The 24,673-nt window shown below is 38.2% G+C and overlaps 1 protein-coding gene across 3 annotated transcripts in view; it reads left to right on the top strand.

The window, feature by feature from the left end:
• The first annotated feature begins 1,144 nt into the window (after window positions 1-1,144).
• fgf22 (fibroblast growth factor 22) overlaps window positions 1,145-24,673 on the top strand; it is a 30,947-nt gene continuing 7,418 nt past the window's right edge. The window contains exons 1-2 of one of the 3 annotated variants that reach the window (XM_055218480.2): window positions 1,145-2,222; window positions 2,315-2,717. In XM_055218480.2, coding sequence (XP_055074455.2) covers window positions 2,399-2,717 — 319 coding nt within the window. In that variant the 5' untranslated portion in view covers window positions 1,145-2,222; window positions 2,315-2,398. Of the gene's footprint in view, window positions 2,718-24,673 lie in introns of all 3 variants that reach the window. The other 2 variants (XM_055218476.2, XM_073861839.1) reach the window with 2 other exon arrangements.

Below are 24,673 nucleotides of genomic sequence, written 5' to 3'. Positions count from 1 at the left end.
TGAAAGACCGCAGACTACTGTCTCCACGTGCTTTTATAGGCCATCAATGAGTGCTAAAGCTTCAGAGACCCGTTAGTTAACTAGCAACAAAGTGTGAAGTGACCGTGAGTCTTTCTTGTAAAACACACACCTCAACATCATTTTCACTCCCTGAAAGCCGTCCTGTGCCCTTGGCGGCACACATCATTAAAACCGTGAGCCTTTTGAAAAGGTTGTTAGTGCTTCTTCAGAACCGAGCTTCGCGTCAGCCAAGTATACATTCGTTTTGTGTAAAAGCTTTAGCCCTTCGAAGATGCCTCATGTGATAGTGTGCACAAACACAGGCGGTTGATGCACTACAATCACTAAACAAATTAGGTTTTGGACTCTAGACAAATATCGACTAGAGTGTTACTTGTTGCCGTAAAGCATAACCTTATGCATTCAGATGAGCACTCTATAAACAAACGTAAAGGGGAACCATATAGCACCTGTGTAGAACCCTAATGTGCTATATAGAACCATATCTGGTGCTATGCCTACAAATTATGTACCTATAGTCATATCATTTTTTTATTCTTTTTCGTGACACTGTAACGAATTTCTGAGTTTTTTAGTGATCGTATCACGAATTTCTGTTAATGTGTCATTGTCACGTATTGGTTACTCAACTCCTATTTTCAAACCATTTTCGCTATGGTTTAGGGTTAGATTTGATGTTTGCGTTAGGATGTCACTTTTTACTATTTTTTCTGATTTATTTTTTTATATTTTCTAAATTCTAAACATTGTCGCCTGGCGTTAGGGTTAGAGTTAGGTTTAGGTAGGGATGTCACTTTATGTAAATCTAACCCTAAACCAAAGCGACAATGGTAAGAAAATAGGACAAAACAGTTGAGTAACCAATACGTGACAATGACACATTGACACAGAAATTCGTGATACGATCACGGAAAAACACGGAAATCCGTGACAGTATCACGAAAAAGAATCAAATATTACCTGACTATAGACGGTTTCAGCAGTAACAACATAAACATGCGGCTGTCGTGGTCCGCACGTAGCTTACGGTACACTCCGCTAAGAATAAATACCAACAAAGTTCTTTAAACATAGTTTATTTATATAACAAGAAAAAAACAAGACATAGATTACCTAGGAAACCAAAACATTTGTTATTTTCGACGAGGGATTTGTTCAAAAGATCAGTTTAGCAACTAGTCAGACCATTTAAAAAAACGAAACTGGAAGTAATGTTCGGATCCAGATGTCTATCGTGTCAGCGCACGTGCGTCCGATGAAACGGTCTATAGGTACGTAATTTCGTGTGACTGGGCTGGCTAAAGTGGTGCTACATATTGTCGTCAGTATGGCTACATGATTTTTGAGTTGGGAATGCCAACGCATGTCCTTATAGGTCATAAAGACCACAGTATAGAAAAGACTTGTCGCTTAAATTTATCCATTTTTAAAGTGGTCGTAAAGACCCTAACTTTAGTTCCCTGCTTTTACGTCGAGTTGATTTATTACCCGTCACTCACTTGATGTTTAACCCCTCCAAAGACAGAGCTGTTGTTTATCCCTTGGTTCACTTGCCAAAATAAAGACAGGGTATGAAACTGATATGGCTCTGTTTGTGCTATATTCCAGTACATTCCCCACATTGGCACATCTAACAATGATAAATTTTCCTAAAGGGAATAACAGCATAGTAGAACGATATTGAGAGTGACATTTAAAGTGATTATGAATAATCCAGGTCCCACCCAGTCCCCCAGATGCAAGCCCTGCCCTGAATAAAATGCAGGAAAGAACTGAGCCACCCCACCAAATAGCACGCAGACACCAAGGTACAGAGAGTGAGTGAGAGAGAGAGAGAGAGAAAGACACCCATTTACAGCTTTACTGCCTCGTTCACTTTGTCAGATTTGCTCTCACGGCCACCTCTATCTCTCTTTCTCTCTCCCTCTTTGAAGCTTTCTCTCTCTCTCATTTAAATACACTCTCATTCATTCAGCTCATTCACAGGCACGGGTCAGGCAGCCTCACATTTCACCTTGTTCTGCCCCTGGCTGGGAGGACTGAGCCCTGCAAGGTGCAGCCATCACACAGGACACAAGTTTGGGTTTCGCTCCAGGAAAATCGAAGAAGATTGAGACGGGATGGAATTGGAAAGTTCTCATTCATTCTGAAGAGCAAGACTGGCAGCAGTAAACACAGACATCTGGTTACAAGATCAAAGAGTAATACTCTTTAATCATTTGAAGCTGGTCACTTTGCTTTGTTTACACGGTTCCTGGTCCAAGGATCTCTTACCCCATGTTCCCGCTAACAGGGTCTGCGTGAGGCAGATTGCCCAACGAAGACCAGCATCATGCCGAATACTTGTGCAAGGTGCACCTTGGGAGTCTGACCCATCATGTGCAGATGGACACGCACCGCCTTTGGTCTCTTCTCCGACCTTACCTCCACTGGGTCAGCTCTCCTGATATGCCTGTACCTGCTGTTTCTAGCTTGCTCTGCTTTTGGAGGTTGCCCACCTGCGCAGGGGCATGACCCTCTTCAAGCTCTGGCACAGGGTACGAACTGCTCGTGGACTCTGGAGCGGCACACCAGAAGCTACAACCATCTCGAGGGTGACGTCCGCCTGCGTCGCCTCTATTCCGCCAATAAGTTCTTTCTCTGCATCGACAAGACGGGGAAGGTTGACGGCACCCGGCGAAAGAATTACGCTGACAGTGAGTAAACGTCTATTGTTTGTTTCTATTTATGTGTACCTGCAGCAAGGGCGTGGAGCTTATTTTATGACTTTCCATCGACTTCTTTATCATTTCACTTTTTATTGCAGTTTTATTGTTTAGGATTTCTGCTTGTAGTTCTAAAAAAGTTTTGCTAGGTGAATATGGGACGCTGAAGATATATAATCACTTTCTAGGAAGGTGAAGCCCGTAAAACTTGAAATTGTGGTAGTTTGGCCTACTACTGGCCTATAAAATAAAGGATGAGTTTAAGGTTTGCTGTAAGTTTGGTCTCAAAGTGATTTTAAATGTATAATGTGAAATGTGCAAGAACAGGACATCTTGAAATAGCAGGTGCAGTTGGACTCTACAAAGCATAGAGTAATATTTCGTCTAGATGTGCCTGATCCCATATTTCACCAAAAATAAAAATGCTCCTAGAATTTAGATTGACACTATACCCCAATTGCATTTGCATTATTGTTACTTTTTGTCAGTTTATTTAACTTTTTACCTTTTTGGGGACATAGAGATCACAGCGAGATGACCATTTGTGTGCATTAATGTAAAAAAGTATTTTTCCAGGTAGCTTTTAATGGTTTTTTTAACTGTTGCATGACAAACTCATGCTTTCCAAATTTTGCTTGTGTCAGATCAGCTTAGCATGCTTTTGCTTGGTACAGACGGGTGAAGTTGTGCAGGGCTCAGAGGCAATTTGCTTTTACATTTACTTAACCATCCTCTCATTTCCTGTCCCTGAATTAAGTTCCTTTTAGTAAAGATATCCTGCATTTATGAATCTCACTGAATTTCCCAATATTGGCTAAGGCCTCCATGATTGGTGTTAGAAATAGTTATTTCAACTTTGTCTTGATAAAAAAAAAATAGGATTGCATGTACGAATTTTAAATTTCAAAACAGACCTTAACATAAAATTAAATAGAGTTTGTGCAAGTACTTTCCCAGCTCGCTCTTTAGCGTTCCCCTGCATCTGCATTGATCATGTTGATATTGCTTTGCTGCCGCCCGCCTTGCCCTCTCCGTAGCCCTCAGCATCCGTCAACACTGCCGCGTTGCCCAAACAGCTCCGCGCTGACTCTCCCTCTCACTTTTTCCAACTCCCGTTCCCAAACTCTCAGGTGCAAAAACAGTTGGAATTAGTCAACGGGCACTTGGCTAATTGAGGTAGGAAAATATTGTATCAATCCCAGCAAAATCCAGACTGGAACAGCTGAGGGGAGAAGGGCTTCCATGTAAAAGACTTATGGAGAAAAGGATAAATGGGGTGGGATGGAGTTTGATTGAACCCAAAACGTAAACCATTGCATTTTTATCTTATTTTAAAGTATCTAAAACTTGTTAAAGCAAGATATACATTTACTAAAGATGCAATACTGTACTGTAAGATAAGTTCATGCTTAAAACACAGTGCAGCAACACAAAATATACTTAATTTACACAGATAAAACATATGAAGTCTTGCTTTTAAAGAAAATGTATCCTGTTTTAAAGAAATTTAGATATGCTTATTGAAAAACATGTTAAAAAGTTTAATTAAAATCTCATTTTTGCAGCGAAAAGCATTTTTATTGTATGCCAGTATCTCATTATTGCTTGCAATAATACACATTGTCAGTACTTTTACTCAGACTTCTTTAATTTTATTTTCAGGTTTTTATCAATTATACAATCTCAAATAGAAAGGTACACAAGTTTTGGTCACTATTTTTGTACAGATTTGTACCTTTGAGGTACCAATATGTTTCTTTGAAGTACCAATATGCACCTTTTAGGTACAAAAGTATACTTTTTGAAAAGGTACCGCTGCAGTGACAACTTTTGTACCTTTTTGTAGAAGAAAAACCTACAGTTTAAGCCCAAGTTTTGTTTGATTGCACGCTGATTTTAGATATTAAAACCCCGGAGGAAATGGGTTGCATAATTGTGTGAATTGTTTCAAAATTTATGCTGAATGGCACTCTGTACTTTAGGATTAAAATTATATGAATGTCAAAAGACTAAAATTGATTTTTATCTTTCACAGTTATCAGCCATTTATTTGTCTGTCAACGTAGTCAATACAATCTACATAATCAAACACCACTTAAAGGGATAGTTTACCCAAAATTGAATGTTCTGTCATCATTAAGTCACCCTCATTTTATTCCAAACCTGTATAAATGTATTTGTTTTGCTGAACACAAATGAAGATATTTTGAATAACCCATGTAACAGATCTGGGGCACCATTGACTTCCATAGTATTATTTTTTCTACTATGGAAGTCAATGGTGCCCCAGATCTGCTTGGTTGTGGATCAAAACAAAGACATATATACTGTCAAAAATAAAGGTACAAAGCTGTCACTGGGGCAGTACCCTTTAAAAAAGGTCCTAATATGTACCATTTAGGTACAAATATGTATCTTTGAACTGCCAATATGTACATTTTTGAAGTACTAATATGCACTCTTGGTACAAAGGTGTACCTTGTTGAAAGGGTACTGTCGCAGTAACAACTTTTGTACCTTTATTTCTGAGAGTGTATGCAGGTTTGAAACAACTTCAGGGTGACTTAATGATGACAGGTAACTATCCCTTTAATATCAATAGTGGATTGGTGAATGAGATAATAGAATTTAACCCTGGTAACCCCGAATTTTGCTTTACAAACGTTGTTTTCTTTTTGACTTTTAATGTTGCAGGTACTTTTAAAATTTTGCTGGCAGACGCAACCAGCTTAACTCTTTTTTCCCTTAACATTTGGCTTTAAACAGAACGCTGTTGAAGTCTTGGGCGTATGTGGTTGAGGACATCAAATGCTTGACTTGAGTCCAGGCAACAACATCGCCCTTAAGGAAATAAAGTCATGTGACGGGGATAATCAGAGAAGTCACTTTTGCTAAAATATGGCCACTTTGCAGTTTGCCAGGCCTTTTCCTCCATCTCCCGCGCTCCTTCTTCCATTCCGGCTGTATTCGGCTGAGTTGTGTCATGTTTACAAAGTTTTCCTCTTGCTTTTCTGCATCTCACTTTAGATGTTACCGTGATTTCATAGGTGTGTTGGGTTTGGACCTAAGTCACGGGAAGAAAATCATCCACCCGTTCTAAATATATTGTGGAATTATTTAAAACATATTTCACTGTCGGTCCACGAACGCCTAGATGCCACAGAGGAGAGATTGTGTACGACTGAATGCTTGCGCATAAACTTATGTCGAACATGAATTCACATAATGTCATATTCATCATCAGTGGAGTGCTCTTATATGCCAGTTTTGAAAAATGTTTTAAATAACCATTTTCAATTTATGCCTATTATTAAGCACATGGGTCCGATTTACAGACTGCTGAAGAAAAGGAATTAAATGATTGTCTTGACGGTCATCCAAAATTAGATGAAATCGTAAATGCATTAAGGGATCGAGTGAGGGAGCGTGGAAGAAGATCCTAGTCATGAAATGACAGCTGGAGCGGTAAAGGGCACAGGGGTGCTAGGTGATTCCAGACACTTCTGGAAAGTCTAGGAATGTTGCTTACACTAGACTATGGGGGCCTCTTAGAGGTTTTGGTGCCAGGAAAGAAAATCGTACAAATCCAGGCTTTTTATCCTTCCGATGGACAGTGGTCCAGAGTATGGTGAGAAAAGTTCATCTCTTGCCAGGTGTTTCAAGCCCTGGAGAAATGAAAAAGAGACAAATTAACGCAAACCCTGAGAGTTTTCTGACTTCCATCAGGTTTAATGCACAGTGAAGCTCATGTGCATCTTCTTGCATAGTTTTACAGGGTTCACCTGTACGTTTATTCAGTCTGACTTTTCTCCCTGATTTGACTTCCTACGGAGCCCCTAAGGGGACATGGAGCAAAAATGAAATAAAGTTTAATTTTGCGTGCGCACATGAAACTATCGCGTGGTCACGTGAAACTATCGCGTGCTCACGTGAAACTATCACGTGCTCACGTGAAAATATCGCGTGCCCACATGAAACTACCGCGTTTAGCTTTGCATGCTCACGTGAAACTATCGCGTGCTCACGTGAAACTATCGCGTGCGCACGTGAAGCTATCGCGTTTAGTTTTGCGTGTGCACGTGAAACTATCACGTGCTTACGTGAAACTATCGTGTGCACACCAGAAACTATCGCGTGCGCACGGGAAACTATCGCGTGCCCACATGAAACTACCACGTTTAGTTTGGCATGCTCACATGAAACTTTTGCGTGCTCACGTGAAACTATCGCATGCTCACGTGAAACTATCGCGTGCTCACGTGAAACTATCGCGTGCTCACGTGAAACTATCGCGTGCTCACGTGAAACTATCGCGTGCTCACGTGAAACTATCGCGTGCCCACATGAAACTACCGCGTTTAGTTTTGCATGCTCACGTGAAACTTTCGCTCGCGCACGTGAAACGTTCGCTTTCACATGCGCATGCGATAGTTTCACGTTTTGCACGCTCACGTGAAACTTTCGCGTAAGCACATGAAACTAACGTGTTAGTTTCCGGCGAGCACATGAAACTACACTTTAGATTTTTTTTACTCCAATGTCACCTTAGGGGCTTGGTAACTTCCTCTGTACACTGTCAGAAAAAATTTAAAAGTACACCTTTGCACCCGAAGAGTTACATATTGGTACCAAAGAGTGAATATTATTACCTCAGAGGTACGTATTGGCACAAAATGTATACATTTCTTTACCTAAATGCTACATATTTGGACCGTTTTAAATGGTACTGCCCCAGTTTGGCACATTTTTTTTCATTTGTTGGTAAACTTATTCATTAATTATACGGGAAATGTAAATTTCGATCTTCGGTAACAAACTGCCATAGCCAATCACTACCAATTACATAAAAGAGTGTCTAGTCTGATGGCCCAATTCATGAAAAATGTATATTTACCGTTAACCTTACAGTTTGGGCACTCCATATACCCAGTAGTGCAATTACTGGCGGGCTTATTTACGGTTTAAAAGGTATCACTCAGCTTGGGTAATGTTTAAAGAAAATTGACCCAAGGCCATTTTATCCTAAATGAGAAGTCATTAGCACTGTTATTATTATTTTATGTTTTTGTGAGGGATGTAAAACAAGTATTAATTAGATCAGTTGGGAACCCACAGCTTGGCTCACTCATAGAGCTCCATATGCTGACTAACATTTGCCAAAGGCAACACGGTCCACCTCTCTCAGCTCGGAGGCGAATGAAACAGTCAGACAGACTTGGTCTCAATGTGACGCGGTTCAAGCACCGGGCAGTGCTGACTTGAAAGGGCTCTCATGCTTAACTTTTGTATCTCGGAGACTTGACTAATATTCCTCTGTATGCATTTATAACACATTCTTTGCCTGTCCCATTATAATGTTGTAAAATTATTGATATTTTGGAATAATACCAAAAGTGGAAACACAGTTATTACACTGATTTCTCAAAATCTGACATGATACAGGGAATACTGACTTAAAAGACTCCCATTGGATTTCTTTGCAAATTTAATATAGGCTATTTAAGTTTATTGTATTTATTAGTGACAGGCTCTCCCATTTACTCGGCTTACTATCTATCAGTTGTCTATTAATCGGTCATTAAAAGTAAGCCCTGAGGTATTAAAACGTCGTGTTAAATCCCTGATCAGACCTTAAATCTAAGATAGCTCCCTAAAATATGGCATGGTAAGAATGTGGCACACCCATTGTGAACTTTTCCATTGGGATTACACTGTTACACAGCTGACTGACTTGTAAAAACAGCAATAAACAGTCATAGTCTTAGTCACCGAAGGCAGGCGCGCCCTACTGTACCTTCATCTGCCCGAGGTTTGAATCCTTAGTTTGTCACAGAAGAACTTTGATCACTTAAAATATAGTATAAGATAAGTATAGTGTACTTCGTCATTGTGAATTCATTTTAAAGGGACACTCCACTTTTTTTTAAAATGGGCTAGAGTTAAATATTTGCTTTTTACCTTTTTGGAATCCATTCAGCCGATCTCCAGTCTGGCAGTGCCACTTTTAGCATAGCTTAGCATAATCCATTGAATCTTATTAGACCATTAGCATCGCGCTCAAAAATGACCAAAGAGTTTCGATATTTGTCCTATTTAAAACTTGACTATTCTGTAGTTACATCGTGTACTAAGACCAACAGAAAATTAAAAGTTGCGATTTTCTAGGTCGATATGGCTAGGAACTATACTCTCATTCTGCCGTAATAATCAGGGACTTTGCTGCCGTACCATGGCTGCAGCAGGCGCAATGATATACGCAGTGCCCGAAAATACTCCCCTTGGTAACTTTCAATAGCGGGGGATTATTTTCGGGCAGTTTATAATATCATTGCACCTGCTGCAGCCATGTTACGGCAGCAAAGTCCTTGATTATTACGCCGGAATGAGAGTATAGTTCCTAGCCACATCGGCTTAGAAAATCGCAACTTTTTATTTTTCTGCAATCTTAGTACATGATGTTACTACCGTAGAGAAGAGTCAAGTTATAAATAGGGAAAATATCGAAACTTAGTTATTTTTGAGCGTGATGCTAATTGTCTAATCAGATTCAGTGGATTATGCTAAGCTATGCTAAAACTGATACAGCCAGACATGAAGATCGGCTGAATGGATTCTAAAACGGTAAAAATCAAATGTTTAACTCTAGGGAAGCTGACAAATGTGCATATTTTTTAAAAAAAAATGGGGAGTGTAGAAATGCAGTGACTACTTATTTGCTCATTTATTTTGAAAACACCATTTAAACATGTCATACTTTAGGAAATGTGTTTCGTAATTTCTGACAACCCAGACAGCAGAAAACTCTGGGCCGGATCCACGCCGAGGTCAGCAGCTCCGGCCCGTTGTCATCTGCTGTCAGAGAAACAGCATAAAAACAAACAATAAGAAGCAAACAGCTATCACCGTGGTAATGGCGTGATTATATCTCAAAATGTTTGATAATAACAGATAGCAATTTTATTGTGATAAAATCATACACTGTAAAAAATTGCTGTAATTTTGTAGCTGGTTGCCAGTAACTTACTGTAGAACATAAAGACAGAAAATGTTTTATGTTCTTTAATCTTTAAACAAATTTTTGTCAGTAAATAACATAAATGTATAATCTACAGTAAGTTACTGGCAGCTAGTTGCCAGTAATACCCAGTAATACTGTTATTTATACAGAATTTTTTTACAGTGTACTCTTTCCGCCATCTTACCGCATATTTAACAGTCCACGGTGAGATACAGACAAACTTTATCTATAATGCACCATTCACAGTGGGTTTGTTTGCATAAAATCATGTGACAATAACAACAGGCGCAGGCTGCTCTGAAGGTTATTTCAACAGCTTTATCTCACCACCTAAAGAAATAAAGTAATTATGATCTGCTGAAATCTGCTGTCCTAATGTGACACAAGGACAGTGTCATCGCGGCTATTCAGCACAAGGAATCATTTCGGGATTGGCCCATAAACTGTATTTATTGTATGTGTGTGCTCATACAGGTATTTACTGAGAGTTGATACTGTGGCATGCAACATGGCATATATTAATTATGGGGATTGTTTGTAAAGGAAGTGACTATCAAAGCTTGACTCAGCTTTCCCGCATAGTTTGAGTGGTAATTATCTATATTACGATATTTACTGTATCATAGTAGATCAATTACAAAAACGGTAATGTGTAACTATGTAACAAAAATACGATTGTATAGTCGCAAACCCTTTGGTGGCTGGCACACAATAAAGATATTAATCAATAAAATATCTTAAATGCTTCTCTTTAAAGGAACACACCACATTTTTCAATATATTTTATTATGTTCTTACCTCAATTTAGACGAAATAATATATACCTATCTTTTTTCAATGGGTGCACTTTTAATCTTTGTACAGGGCCTTTTTAATGTGTTAGCATTTAGCCTAGCCTCATTAATTTCTTAGGATCTAAACAGGGATGAATTTAGAAGCCACCAAACACTTCCATGTTTTCCCTATTTAAAGACTGTTACATGAGTAGTGACACAAGTAAGTATGGTGGCATAAAATAAAACTTTTGTTTGGAGCCATAGTAATGAATGGGGCTAGGCTAAATGCTAACACATTCAAGAAGTGCTGTACAAAGATAAAGTGCACGCATTGAAAAAAGATAGGTATGTATTAATCCATCTAAGTTGAGGTAAGACATAGTAAAGAAAGAAAAAAGAAGAAATTTTATCTGAGACGTAAATATATAATATGTTTATATTTATGAACGTATCTTTGCTAGTAAAAAGGTGCAACACCAGAGTTTAGCATGCTACTGATATAATTTAAATGTGAAGCTATCGTAAATCCAGAGTTTTGTCTCCCCGCTGCAATGATTATGAATTTTGTCGTTTTAATAAATTTAATTTTAATTGTTTTTATAATAAATTAGTTTTTTTAATAAATGTATAATCTAGTTTATTTTTGTGGCCAAACCCGAGTATGCGAGTTTTCCCACATACAAATTGGCCGTTGACTTTATAAAGAACCGCATTTAATGGTTTATTTACTCGCCGAAGCCAACCTTTACTCGCATTTGGCAGGTGTTTATTTTGGACCCCTGCTTAGTACTTCGCTCCAGTCATTTCGATTGCAAAGTTTCAGGTGAGCAAGGTTGAGTGGACGAGGGCCAGAAATCCCCAGTGGAGGATAATGTTAAGGTCAAGGCCTCTCTCGCAAGCTGAGTGATTTGACAGACCTGACAAAAACCTGATGCCCCCTTTGTGCCGCCTGTCAGCTTCCTGTTCGGTTCGTCTCATTTCAGTGCTTTGAAACAGAGCGAACTCCAACCATGGAAAACCATATTGCTTCGGATTGACCAAGTGGAACTCCTCGTCCATGCTCAGTCGCCCCATTTCAAATCCTCTGTCCTCTGTTGTCACTGCAACACAACCTTTACAGCCTTGTAGTTTACAATTTTTAGATTTGTGTGCTAGATTTGGGTAATTGTCGTTGTTTGGGGTCACAAAGATTCTGGATAACTTAAACTTGAATGAGCACTGCGTCTACTTTCATGGGTGTAATGGAGTAGTAATAACCATACATAACATCACATTCGCCTGTTTTAAGTCAGAACAAGCATATCTGCATCTTGGCAAGCGAATGGATCTCTTCTCATGCAACTTGGTGCAATTAGCAGCCTTTCGACAATGACCTCAGTCTTAATCCTGGGGCTTTTTTGTAAAACAACAGCAGCCTTGAGTCACAGAGTAGCCCTTGAATCTGCTTGTAACTATCTGTTCGGGTCATTAACAGCTCCGTTGCTTACTGGCAAAGGAAGCGATGCGTGATTTGGAGGCATTGCTGCACACCCTTCTCCTTGATTAAAGAAAAGCCCATTTATGGGGTCTGCTTTATATCCGTGCCACCTCTTTCATTTAAGCACCTTACGGGAACAGACACCAGATCATGTCCTTGTTAACCTCTCGCACCTCCGGGGTCTTCACGGCAGAGCGGAGAGGATATTAGGCTTGCAGGCTTAGGAGGGTTTAGCACTCAACCTCAAAATGAACTGATGTGGCTCAAAGAAATATTTCTTGCCTTGAGCCCAAGAGGTCATTAATTCAAATTTCGCTTGAATGAACAGCATTTGAAGGTCTTAAATCCATTAACTTTGTATTTTAATTTGTGAATTTCATTTGTAAGAAGACTGATCTGGTCAAACATTGAGCAATGCAGCCTTTAAGGGATAGTTCACTTTAAAATGAAAATTCATGTCATCATTTACTCATCCTCATGTTGTTCTAAACCTGTATGGATTTCTTTTTTCTGATGAGCACAGAAGAAGATATTTTGAGAAATGATGCAGTAAGTGACCATAGACTTCCATAGTAGGAATAAAAAAATATGATGGAATTTTATGGTTACCATCAACTGTGTGCTTACCATCATTTATCAAAATATTTTCTTAGTCATTTATCACAATACTTCCAAAATATTTTTCCTACTATGGAGGTCGGTGGTCACTTGCTGCTGTGTGTTTACCGTCATTTCTCAAAGGATCTTCTTGTGTGTTCATCAGAAAAAACAAATTCATACAGGTTTAGAACAACATGAGGATTAGTAAATGATGAAAGAATTTTCATTTTAAAGTGAACTATCCCTTTAAGCCCAGAGTATAGTTTGCTTTTTTTACGTGTACGCGAACGTATGGCACAGTCGAAAGCACAGCCTAGTTCGTGTACACAGACGTTTGACGCATGCGCATTGTGACAAAATGCAATGCATCTGGGTTACATAATACTACGGTGCATACTATTCTGATGATGAAATTTGCATCACTGTACGCGGACCCTAACATATACGTAAATATTGGACTATACTTTTAGCTTAAGGCCGGAAAAAATTGTTTTACGTTGCTCTGTGATGAACTCCGTCGCCCTGTGACACCTATGATTGCCTCTACGACTGACAGGAAACATGATGAGAGGTCACATGATCAATTTTTTTTAATGGTGCAAGGATCTGAGTTAATAACTTTTTACACCTTACCTCAATTTACAATGGTACGCTTATAATGATGATAGGTGTCTGGGTCTGTTTTCACAGGAAAAGTGAGTTTGGAAAATTCGTTTATTTTTGCATAATTACGTCACATCCGTAAACAAAAGGAAGAGCAAACATGGCATATACAGTATATTACTTGTATAGATATGAATTACATTTTTTTTGGGATATATGACTTTCATGATGTACTTCTGTCGATGTATATTGACAGACGTCTGATTAATCTACGCAGAGTAGTGGTGCAAAGCACAACGCATGTACAGTACAGAAAATGACTTAGCAAAAAAACTTGCAACTTTATAGTTCAAACAGAGGTGGCGATAGAGAGGCAGTTTTGATTAAAGGAAAACAACACCGTTTTTCAATATTTTACTATGTTTTTACCTCAACCTAAACCAATCAATACATCCCTACCTTTTTTCAGTGCGTGCCCTTAATCTTTGCACAGCGCGTCATAAATGTGTTAGCATTTAGCCTAGCCCCATTCATTCCTTAGGATCCAAACAGGGATGAATTTAGAAACCACCAAACACTTTCATGTTTCCATGTAAAGACTGTTACATAGTTACATGAGTTAGTATGGTGGCACAAAAAAAAATTGTCGATTTTTTAAGTGGATAAAAAATAAGAACTATATTTTATGGCGGAATGGGGCTAGGCTAAATGCTAACACATTCACGATGCGCTGTACAAAGATTAAGTGCACGCATTGAAAAAAATATAGCTAGGCTATGTATTCATTTGTCTAAGTTGAAGTAAGAACATAGTAAAATATTGAAAAACCGTGATGTTTTCCTTTGATATGACTATCAAACGTTTTTTAAATAAATTAATGTTAAATTAATTATATATTATTTAATTAAAAATGTGCAATAACCTTTTTATTTTTAAGCTGACAACTACACTAGACGATTCACATACTTATTATAGACATTTAGTGTATATAGCGCAGTATTCAGCAAGCTAGTATTTCATTGCGTACCCAGTCCTTTCATCTGCTATTAAAGAGGCCTCCGATAAGCTAATGAAGTGAACTGTCTGACTCGAAGAGTCTCACTTTACTCTTTTGTGAACCATTGAGTGGATAAATCGGACATTCCGGGATCTTGTTTTAGGGCTTGATGATGTCATCTGGCCTCTGACCCCGGGTCCATTGACTCTGGAAGTGGTCTCTTTATCTTGGACAGTAATTGACTAATGAAAGACTTCCTTTGCCGTGTGAGAATCTTTTACTGACTGTGGTGCAGGGATGAAACTCTTATCTCTTAACTCCTATAGAAAGAGATCAGAGTTTCTAATCCAAATGGTAGAACTCCATTTTTTTTTTTTTTTGATGGATAGCAGGGTGCTACTTACAGTATGGTAGTTGTTTGGGCTGGTTCTGTCGAAGAAAGATTCGTACATATTACAGTCCAGCGCAATCTCATAGCAATTTGTACATATCTTACGAGGTGGCTAATTCGTACGACCACACTTTCGCTCCTGTGATGTTTTTTACGAAAATTGTACGATTCACTTTGTACTAATTAGCGAACTCGTAAAATACGTCTTTATCTTCCCCCTTTGAGTGCCACATTTTCAACATGAAACCTCCGTATGAGAAAGAGCTGCCTGTATATTTAGATCTGGCAGACACAGACAGAGAGCGATTGGGGCCCTGGCTGAGTCTCTCTTTGTCCCCGCCTGACCTCTGCTCTCCTCCATGGCCTCTGTGCCTCTCACCTGGACCGTCTCTCTGTGTGCGGGGGGTAATGGGATACCTGTCATTGGCTCTTATGGCCTTTGAAGGACCTGGCTAATCCCCAGAGCTTGCATTCAGCGAGCCATAAAGGCAGATTGAGGCCAAGGGCAGGCCCCTGAAACTGTAACAGCTCTGAATTGTGCGAGAGGAAACGTCACCCAAGTGTGCAGTCCTGGCGAATGAGTGCGATAATGCATTCAACTCAGCAGACGATCGGGGTTCGAATTTATACAACCTCACTCACCACTGTGATGGCATTGAGCTTCTGTATTTGTGGCTTTAGCACGCAAGTATTAATATGTGGCTTTGTATGCATACGTAGAGTTCAGTTTCAGTATTTAGTGTAAATGTACTGTAGTTTTCCAAGCATGACCCTTTGGTACCTGAAACGTTGTTTGTTTTTCTTTCGTTCAGTGTAGCTTGAACGAATATGACATGTGCTTTATAATACCGGAGCCGTATAAAAGACGTGGTGAGAAGACTGGGTCTAAAACAGATGTTTTACATTATAACCAATGGACATTTATGAGACTGGACAGTACAGTAAATGCCTGGCAGAGTTATTTTACTTCAACGTGTGTGATATGGTAAAAATTCTATTTTATTTTAGTTTATTTTTCTAAACACGGTGCAGATTTTATCACCCTTATGTGTATTATATATTCTTGAACTATATGCTATTTAAAATAAGACCAAAGGTACACATGGAATAAAACACATCCATGTTCATTACATGCTGCAGCACACCAACAAAGTACCTACAGTATGTGACAATATAATACTTAACCGGACAAAATTTTTCTATCGTAAGAAATCCCTCAAAAAAGTATGGTCTTGTGTAGTATTACTTGCACCAAAGCCACAATGCATCTTGCTGAGGCCTATTATTGCCGAAAAAATCCATTTAACGACCAATTTAATTGTGAAAAAGAGCATGTTTACCTCACACGCAGGCCTCTGGTGCAATGGATAGCAGACTAATAGGATGAGAAAGATGTTATCAAAGAAAAGCGTAGTTGAACACAACCACCCCGGCCCCTGGAGATGGCAAGAATGTGGGAACGAAACAAGAAATCAGACCAGGCAAAGAATTGCAGAGATGTCCTTACGGATGTGCTCAACATTTCTCGAACGCAACAAAGTATGACACAACAAACGATTGTGCTGTTAGTAAATGTCATGGTAGATGGTAGTATACGCTATATCATACACACTAAAAAATGCTGGTTTATTTTCAATGCAGCAATGGGTAAAAAATGGGACGAGCCCAGCAAATGGGTTAAATGATGTTTATATTTGATCCAATAATGAGTTAAAACAACATAACGGAAACAACCCAGCATAGGTTAAATTCCAACCAATGGGTTGGCTTCTTCTCTTTTTGACCTAAATTTGTTTAGTTTTTTTGAAAATATGCTCATTTTCCAGCTCCCCTAGAGTTAAACACTTGATTTTTACTATTTTGGAATCCATTCAGCCGAACTCCGGGTCTGGCGGTACCACTTTTAGCATAGCTTAGCATAATCCATTGAATCTGATTAGACCATTAGCATCGCGCAAAAAAATAACCAATATAAGTTTTGATATTTTTCCTATTTAAAACTTGACTCTTCTGTAGTTATATCGTGTACTAAGACCGATGGAAAATTAAAAGTTGCGATTTTCTAGGCAGATATGGCTAGGAACTATACTCTCATTCTGGCGTAATAATCAAGACTTTGCTGCCGTAACATGGCTGCAAGAGGCGCAATGATATTACGCAGTGCCCGAAAATAGTCCCCTGCTATTGAAAGTTACCAAGGGGACTATTTTCAGACGCTGCGTAATACCAATATTTTTTAGCGTGATGCTAATGGTCTAATCAGATTCAATGGATTGTGCTAAGCTATGCTAAAAGTGGTACTGCCAGATCCGGAGATCGGCTGAATGGATTCCAAAACTGTAAATCTCAAATGTATAACTCTAGGGGAGCTGGAAAATGAGGAAAATGTCCCTTTAAAGATACAAACTTATGTTTCCAGTAAATAGTGGTTTGGCATTGCTTTGTGCACACACAAATTTACAGCTATGCCACTCTAAAAAAGCTGTCAGGTTAAATTAACCTCAGAAAATGGCGGCTCATGACTGCTTATCCGAGGGGCGAAAAGTTAAAATATGAGTGTCATGTGTGCTGCTCGTGTTTTCAAAATATGTGTTTGTTGCGTCATGTGAACCATGTGCATCACGTGTTTTGTCAAAATAAGTGCCTGCTGCACACGCGTCAAAACCGTTTATGATAAAAGAGACGCTCACGTTCACAAAGTACACGCCCTTAGCAGTAAACTCTGATTACGCATGAGATTATGCGAGTATCTGGCAAACGCGAGCGTCTCTTTTATCATAAACCCTTTAGACGCGTCTGCAGCAGGCACTTATTTTGACAAGACACGTGATGCACATAGGTTCACTCGACGTGCAGAACACATATTTTGAAAAAGGAACCACATACTCGACAGGCTACATACATGTTGTGACGAACTTATCATCAAGCGGCCTCGAAAAAAGAAGTCACCGGCCGCCACTGAATTTGACTGAACAATGGATTTAAACAATCCAGCATACTATGTACAATTACAACTCAACCTGCTAGGGTCATCCCTTTTTGACCAAGTGCTAGGTTGAAAGTAACCCAGGATTTTTTGGTATATATATGTTCATAAAGTACATGCACGCCCAAGCAAATATCACTTTCTTATGTAATACCGGAAAGTTAGGCTCATTTTAGTGAATCATTGTTAATTTGCATGATTCAGATCAAATAAATGATTCACAGATTTAATTATGCTTCTTTTCTAAAGCATAGAATAATATTGTCTAATAGTTCAACACAATCTTATAGACCAGTGGTTCTCAAACTGGGGGCCGCGAGATGGTGCCAGGGGGCCCCAGTTTTATGACATTTTATAAAATACATGAATTTATCATGAATTCTATGTATTTAAACAAAAAAATATATATAAGGCTACTAAACAACAGCACTACTTTTAATAATTTTATATGTTTTGTTTAGTTAAAATGTTACATTTTAGAACAAATTTGTAATAAATTTTCTTTGGGGGGGCCGCGAAGAAATGCACTACAAGGGGGGCCTCACGCTGAAAACGTTTGAGAACCACTGTTATAGACGGTTTCAGCAGTAACATCATAAACAAGCGGCTGTCGTGGTCCGCACGTAACTTCCGGTAAACTCCGCTAAGAATAAATATCAACAAAGTTCTTTATACGTAGTTTATTTATATAACAAGCAAAAAACAACACATAGATTACCTAGGAAACCAAAAAATTTGTTATTTTCGACGAGGCATTTGTTCAAGAGATCAGTTTAGCAACTAGTCAGACCATTAAAAAAAACAAAAGCGGAAGTAAAGTTCGGATCCAGACGTGTATCGCATCAGCACACATGCGTCCGATAAAACGGTCTATAGCAATTTGTATGTTTTTTTACGAGGTGGCTAATTCGTATTAATGCGTATGATAACATTGTACGATTTGCTTCTGCCCCTGCGACATTGGGGTTAGAGGTGGGGTTTCATTATTGGTTTAAATAATAATTAATCTAATTAATTAGAGGCTTTGTAATTAATTAATCGAAATTATTCACATTTTAATCACATATAAATATTTGACCTGAGAACATTGAGAAGTTATTTTTTCACATGGATTTTTAGTATACCATAAATAATGACTGAATACATAAGCTTAAGCAACAAAATATTGTTTATTTTTGTTCAACCAAGTCGTTGTACTCGGAGTCGGGCCAACATCCACGCTAGCTGCTAAATGTTTTGCATTGAGATGATACTTGAGGCTCGATGTGCTGCGGTGACATGCAAATTCCTTGTTGCATAGCTTGCACACAACTATGCTCTTATCAACGCATCCATTCGTTCGTTTTTTATTAAAAAAAAATCCCATCCACGGGGCCAACCAAAGAGATCTCATCAGCTTCTTCGTTCATGTTCACTGTGGTTTGTTGTTGTCTGAAGTCATGATGAACGCTAGTTGGTGCTCCAGTATAATCGGTCCGCCGATACTCATCCAGTGAGAAACGTTTTGCGGTGCAAAAATAATTGTGATTAAAATGCGTAAAAAATGTTTAACGCGTTATTTTTTGTGTAATTAATTAATCTTAATTAACGCGTTAAAGTCCCGGCCCTAATAATAATCATACGTTTTTGTAGGGTTCATTTTGTACAAATTCATACTTGAATTAGCCAATTCGTAAATATGTACGAATTCCAGTTAGATCAGGCTGAAAAGCTTTAAATAGGTTCAGTGTCCAATAAAATTGCTGGGCTGTTTTGGGTAAAATATGGACAAACCCAACTTAGCATAGGTTAATTTAAATCCATTAGTTCGGGTGGTCCATATTTTACCCAACCATGGGTTGAAACAACCCAGATTTTTATAGTTAGTAACAAGTTGCAGCCAACAACTCAACACATTTTTCAATAGGGTAGCTTGAGTGATACTTTGTAATGAATAGTTTATCCAGCGCTGTAGCACTATACTGTACTTTGCGCTATGAGCTGCTATTTTGTTTTCCATGCATTTCTTTCTACGCGATTCATTTGCTTTGAGACGTCTTTGCAGGAAGCGCTATTAGAAACAGCTTAGCTGTTCACATTCATTACATCAATAACAACCATAAGTTACGTTTATGGCCGCGTAGAGTCTCGTGGGATCAATGACATGAGAATCATTCAAAGTGGATGAATGACTTGCGTCATTCGAATAACAGAACACGAAGCCAAGCCGGAAAGCTGCATTAAATGCTGGCGCACGAACAGGTGACATAAGCACGCTAGGAGAGTATCGCTGAGGTCACGGGGTCATTTTCACAATCCGACCTTATATATGTGTGTGCGGGATAGGGATACAGTACATACAGAGAGTTTTCCAAGCGTGGGAGAGGGCAATTTTAAAGCACTGTATGTGAGGGTAGGGAGGACATGTGTCATAGCCTGTTGGCTTAAATGAATAACCCCACTTTTGGATACTTTATAGTTATGATGCATGTCTAAAAACTCAGTCCAGAGCTCCACAGCTGGCCATGGGTAGCTGGTCATTTGGCTGTTAATAAGATTGTAAATTTCATAACCCCGCACACACAGGTGAGGATGTTTGAACACGCGTAGGGTCAATATGGACCTTGCCAAAAACATAAAACAGTATTAGGTTCAAATTAGGAAATAAAAGTGATCGTAAACATTTATTTCCTTATTAAAAAAACATTATAAATGAACATCACAAGAATGCAAATTTAACCAAACCGAGCTGTACTTACAGTAAGAAGGTAGAAATATTGTTTTTATAATGTTTTTATTTCTTTAATTGGCATCATTTTGGTAAACTTACAGTATTGTCAAAATGATTTTGATATAAAATCTATGTATTACTTGAAAACAATAAGTTTGGAGTGTATATATCAGTTGGATAGATTGTGATAGCATCCAATAAAAGCCATTTTCCCAAGGCTTCATCTACACTAATCCAGATACATGTGTTAAAAATGCTTTATGTCCACATTGGTATTTTCCAGAAGTTGTTTATCCTCATTAAAAATGCTTACGTCCCAGTACCGAGGACTGTACATGAGTAAAATGTTTCTACATGCGTCATTTACGTCACATGTTTATTTACGTTAGCAAAAACAACCATGGTACACTGTGTCCAGCATTTTGTTTTGGGCTGAATGGGTAAAACAAGAAGTATAGTTCAGTTTTCACACATGCGCAAGGGTCTGCGTACAGTGCCTGTGATGCAAATTTCATCATCAGATTAGTATGTGCGCCATCGGGTTTGTGTGTACTTTGTACGCATAGGTCAGACATGCGCGTACAGGAGAATGTGGTATGTACAGTAGCACAGGAGATGCATTGCATTTTGTCGAATTGCACATGTGTTTAACGTGCACGAGTCAAATAAAAAATGCTTTGCAAGGCTATGCACGTACACGTTAAAAACAAACTATACTCCATGCTTTACATGACTGCGTCACAAAAATAAAAACACATCATTGTTTTCGAAAAGGCTGTATTGTCACAATGCAAAAATGGCATTTGGGTCAGTGACAAAAATGGTTAAGATGAGAATTTCAAAAACCTTTAAAAAATGCATCAGGTTTATTTCAATGCACATAGTGTATTTATGTTGATTTTATGCAATAAAAAAAATTACATTTGCACCATTTTTATGAAAGTTAAGACTGAATGGACCTGAAAATGTCAAATGGGATAACTGCCAATTGCGCCAAAGAATTAGAAATATTAAATATTTTATCCACCTTGATTGCACCTAAGCATAATCATAAAAAAATTATAATCTTTTTAAAATGTAATCATTTTATTAGTTATTTCTAAATGTAAATTTTAATGCGTTTTTGTAATATTTGTCCTGACATATGCTGAAAACAGCCCTGTTTTCTAAATAATCTTTGACAAATTATGTCAAAATGTATGGAAAAAAATCATATTACACTAAACTAGATGATTATATTTTATTCCACATTTTTTTAATGAATATATTTATATTTTCATTTTAAAAAATACTAGTTACACCAGTTGACACAGACCGGTTACACAACATTGACATTTTTGCAATTATCCCCCAAATATTATTTTAAAATGAAAAAAACCCCAGAAATTTTAGACTTGGTCCTCAAAAAAAGAGAATGTATGCAAGTAATCTGCAAAGTTATTTTGAAATTTTAACTAGGGATGCATAACGATTAATCGCGATTAATCTATAGCAGATTTTTTTTACATCATATATGTGTGTAAACTGTGTATAATAATATATATAGACGGTTTCATCGGACGCACGTGATACACGTCTGGATCTGAACCTTACTTCCGGTTTCCTTTTTTTAATGGTCTGACTAGTTGCTAAACTGATTTCTTGAACAAATGCCTCGTCGAAAATAAGAAATGTTTTGGTTTCCTATGTAATCTATGTGTTGTTTTTTTGCTTGTTATATAAATAAACTACGTTTAGGCAAGGCAAGGCAAGGCAAGGCAAGGCTTGTTTATGTTGTTACTGCTGAAACGGTCTATATATAAATATGCACACATGCATGTATAATTTTAAGAAAAATATGTATTTATATATTAAGTATTTATATATATATAATATAAATTATACATAATATACAAATGTATATACACATGTAAACATTTCTTAAATATATACATGCATGTGAGTGCATTTATACAAAGTTATTATACACAGTTCACACACATATATGTAAACAAAAAAAAGTAATTAATCATTATGCATCCCTAATTTTAACCTTTTTACATTTAATTGAACCATACGGACACAAACAAATAATTAACGTCACGTCATTGACCCGTTTACAAATTTATACACTTTATATATATCAAAAGCTTGATTTTCAGTCTCAGAATGAACAAAAAAACAAAACGAATATAAAAATGATAAACGTAAATTTTTAGCATAAATTATAATTGAATTATCGTGGTAATGAAAATGAGAGTTGAGGTCAATATGTAGGGTAGAGGGCTTTCTCACCTTGAAATTCGAGCTGTATAAAGTAGGGGTGACCGGGGTGGGCTACGATCTGAACGCTCACCACACACATAGCACTGGAGTTCAGTGCACTCAAAAGCACCTGGGAGGAGTCTGGTTTGATCAAAGGTGCTGGTCACGGCTATTAGGCACAGCAATGAGGACCCAGCATGAAAAGGTTGTGATTTGAAAAGGTTGCAGAAAAAGGAAAGAAAGAATACGAAAAAAACCAACATCAGTACCCTCTAAGTTTAAAGGAAAAAGCAAACTGTGGAAAATTTGAAAAGGTACGTCAATCAACTACGAGCACCCGGCTGGACACAAGAGATTCCCAGGCCTTCTTCTGAGAGGGGCGTCAGGCCAGAGAGGGGGCAACCTGGGAAATTAAAGACCCTCTTTAAAGAGCACATAAGGGAGGAAATTTAGCTCCATCTTTCACTCCGTCTCCCCCTCCCTGGCTTTTAATTGATGTGGGTGGATCTTTGCTCTCCGCGACAAAAGCCGGGTCATTATTTAAGAGCTTGTCAGCTTCCAGATCTCAGGTAGGTAACAAAAGCCTTTTGGGAGCAAAGGGCCAGTTAAAGCATAATTTTGGGGACATCCATGCTGGTTTCCAGAATCTACATCCAACTCCCTCCTCACCTAAGAAACGTTCGGACAAAGGAATCATTTTAAGAGCTCCATCCTGCTTTCTGTGTCAAAAAAGGCCCGAATGATCTGAAGGTGGGCTGACTTCCAAAAAGTAAAAGCTGGGAGATTAAGGGCAAATCTGAAAGAGTAAAAGACCATGCGAAGAGCTTTCAGAAGTTACAGATGAGATGAGGAGAATGGCCAGACTTTACACTTGACTAAGTCTGTAGGATTTTGCTTGTAATGGCTCAAAAAGATTATTGACAGCTGCACGTCAAGAAAACGTGCCATTGTTTCACCATCACCTATAATTTTTCAATCCACATATTTCAAACTCATTCAGGCAAGGATGTAACAATAATTCTTATGGTAAATATAAAGCCTCATAATTTGTTGAAAATTGGGATTTTTCCTACCTCCAATGTGCTGAGCTGGACGTTTCCACAAACTATTTAATACCAGAGACCACCAGAAGATTAAGAAACAAAAGAGGACAGTTTCAATAGGAATAAAGAACAATAAAGGTCTAACCTGCCTTTATTGGTCTTTATTGGTGTTTGCTCAAGCGTCAAAAGCTTAAATCATTTCGGCTTGACAAATCTTTGCTGCATATCCTCAGGATTTTCTCAACTGTGGTAGATCGCCTGATTTAAATAATGGCGACAGAAGAAAAATTAAGTTACTTTAAAGGAAAACAGCACCATTTTTCAATATTTTACTATGTTCTTACCTCAACATAGATTAATTAGTACATACCTCTCTTTTTTCGGTGCGTGCACTTGGTCTTTGTGCAGTGCGTCGAGAGTGTGTTGGCATTTAGCCTAGCCCCATTCGTTCCTTAGGATCCAAACGGGGATGAATTTAGAATCCATCAAAAACTTACATGTTTACCCTATTTTAACAAGAGTAAGTATGGTGGCACAGGGGTCAAAGTGCTGCAAACTAAATGGTCTTCTGCCATACAATATAGTTCGCATTTTTATCTGCTTAAAAATCGCCACGTTTTATTTTGTGCCGCCATACTTACTCGTGTAACTACTCATGCAACAGTCTTTAAATAGGGAAAACATGGACGTGTTTGGTGGCTTCTTAATTCATCCCTGTTAGGATCCTGAGGAAATCCAGATAATTTACTCACCACCATGTCATCCAAAATGTTGATGTCTTTCTTTGTTCAATCAAGAAAAAATTATTTTTCTAAGGAAAACATTCCAGGATTTTTCACATTTATGGACTTTAATAGACCCCAAAACTTAACGCTTAACAGTTTTTTTCAACGGAGTTTCAAAGGACTCTAAACGATCCCAAACGAGGCATAAGGGTCTTATCTAGTGAAACAATTGTCATTTTTGACAATAAAAATAAAAATATGCACTTTTAAACCACAACTTCTCGTCTATCTCCGGTCCTGTGATGCGCCAGACTGGATTATGTACGCAAAACTACGCCCCAGTGTTTACAAGTGTGGAGAAAGTGGACCGTTCCGAC

Source organism: Misgurnus anguillicaudatus, chromosome 23 (assembly GCF_027580225.2).
Source record: "Misgurnus anguillicaudatus chromosome 23, ASM2758022v2, whole genome shotgun sequence".
NCBI classification, from domain to species: Eukaryota; Metazoa; Chordata; class Actinopteri; order Cypriniformes; family Cobitidae; genus Misgurnus; species Misgurnus anguillicaudatus.
This window is presented reverse-complemented; position numbering and strand designations above follow the sequence as displayed.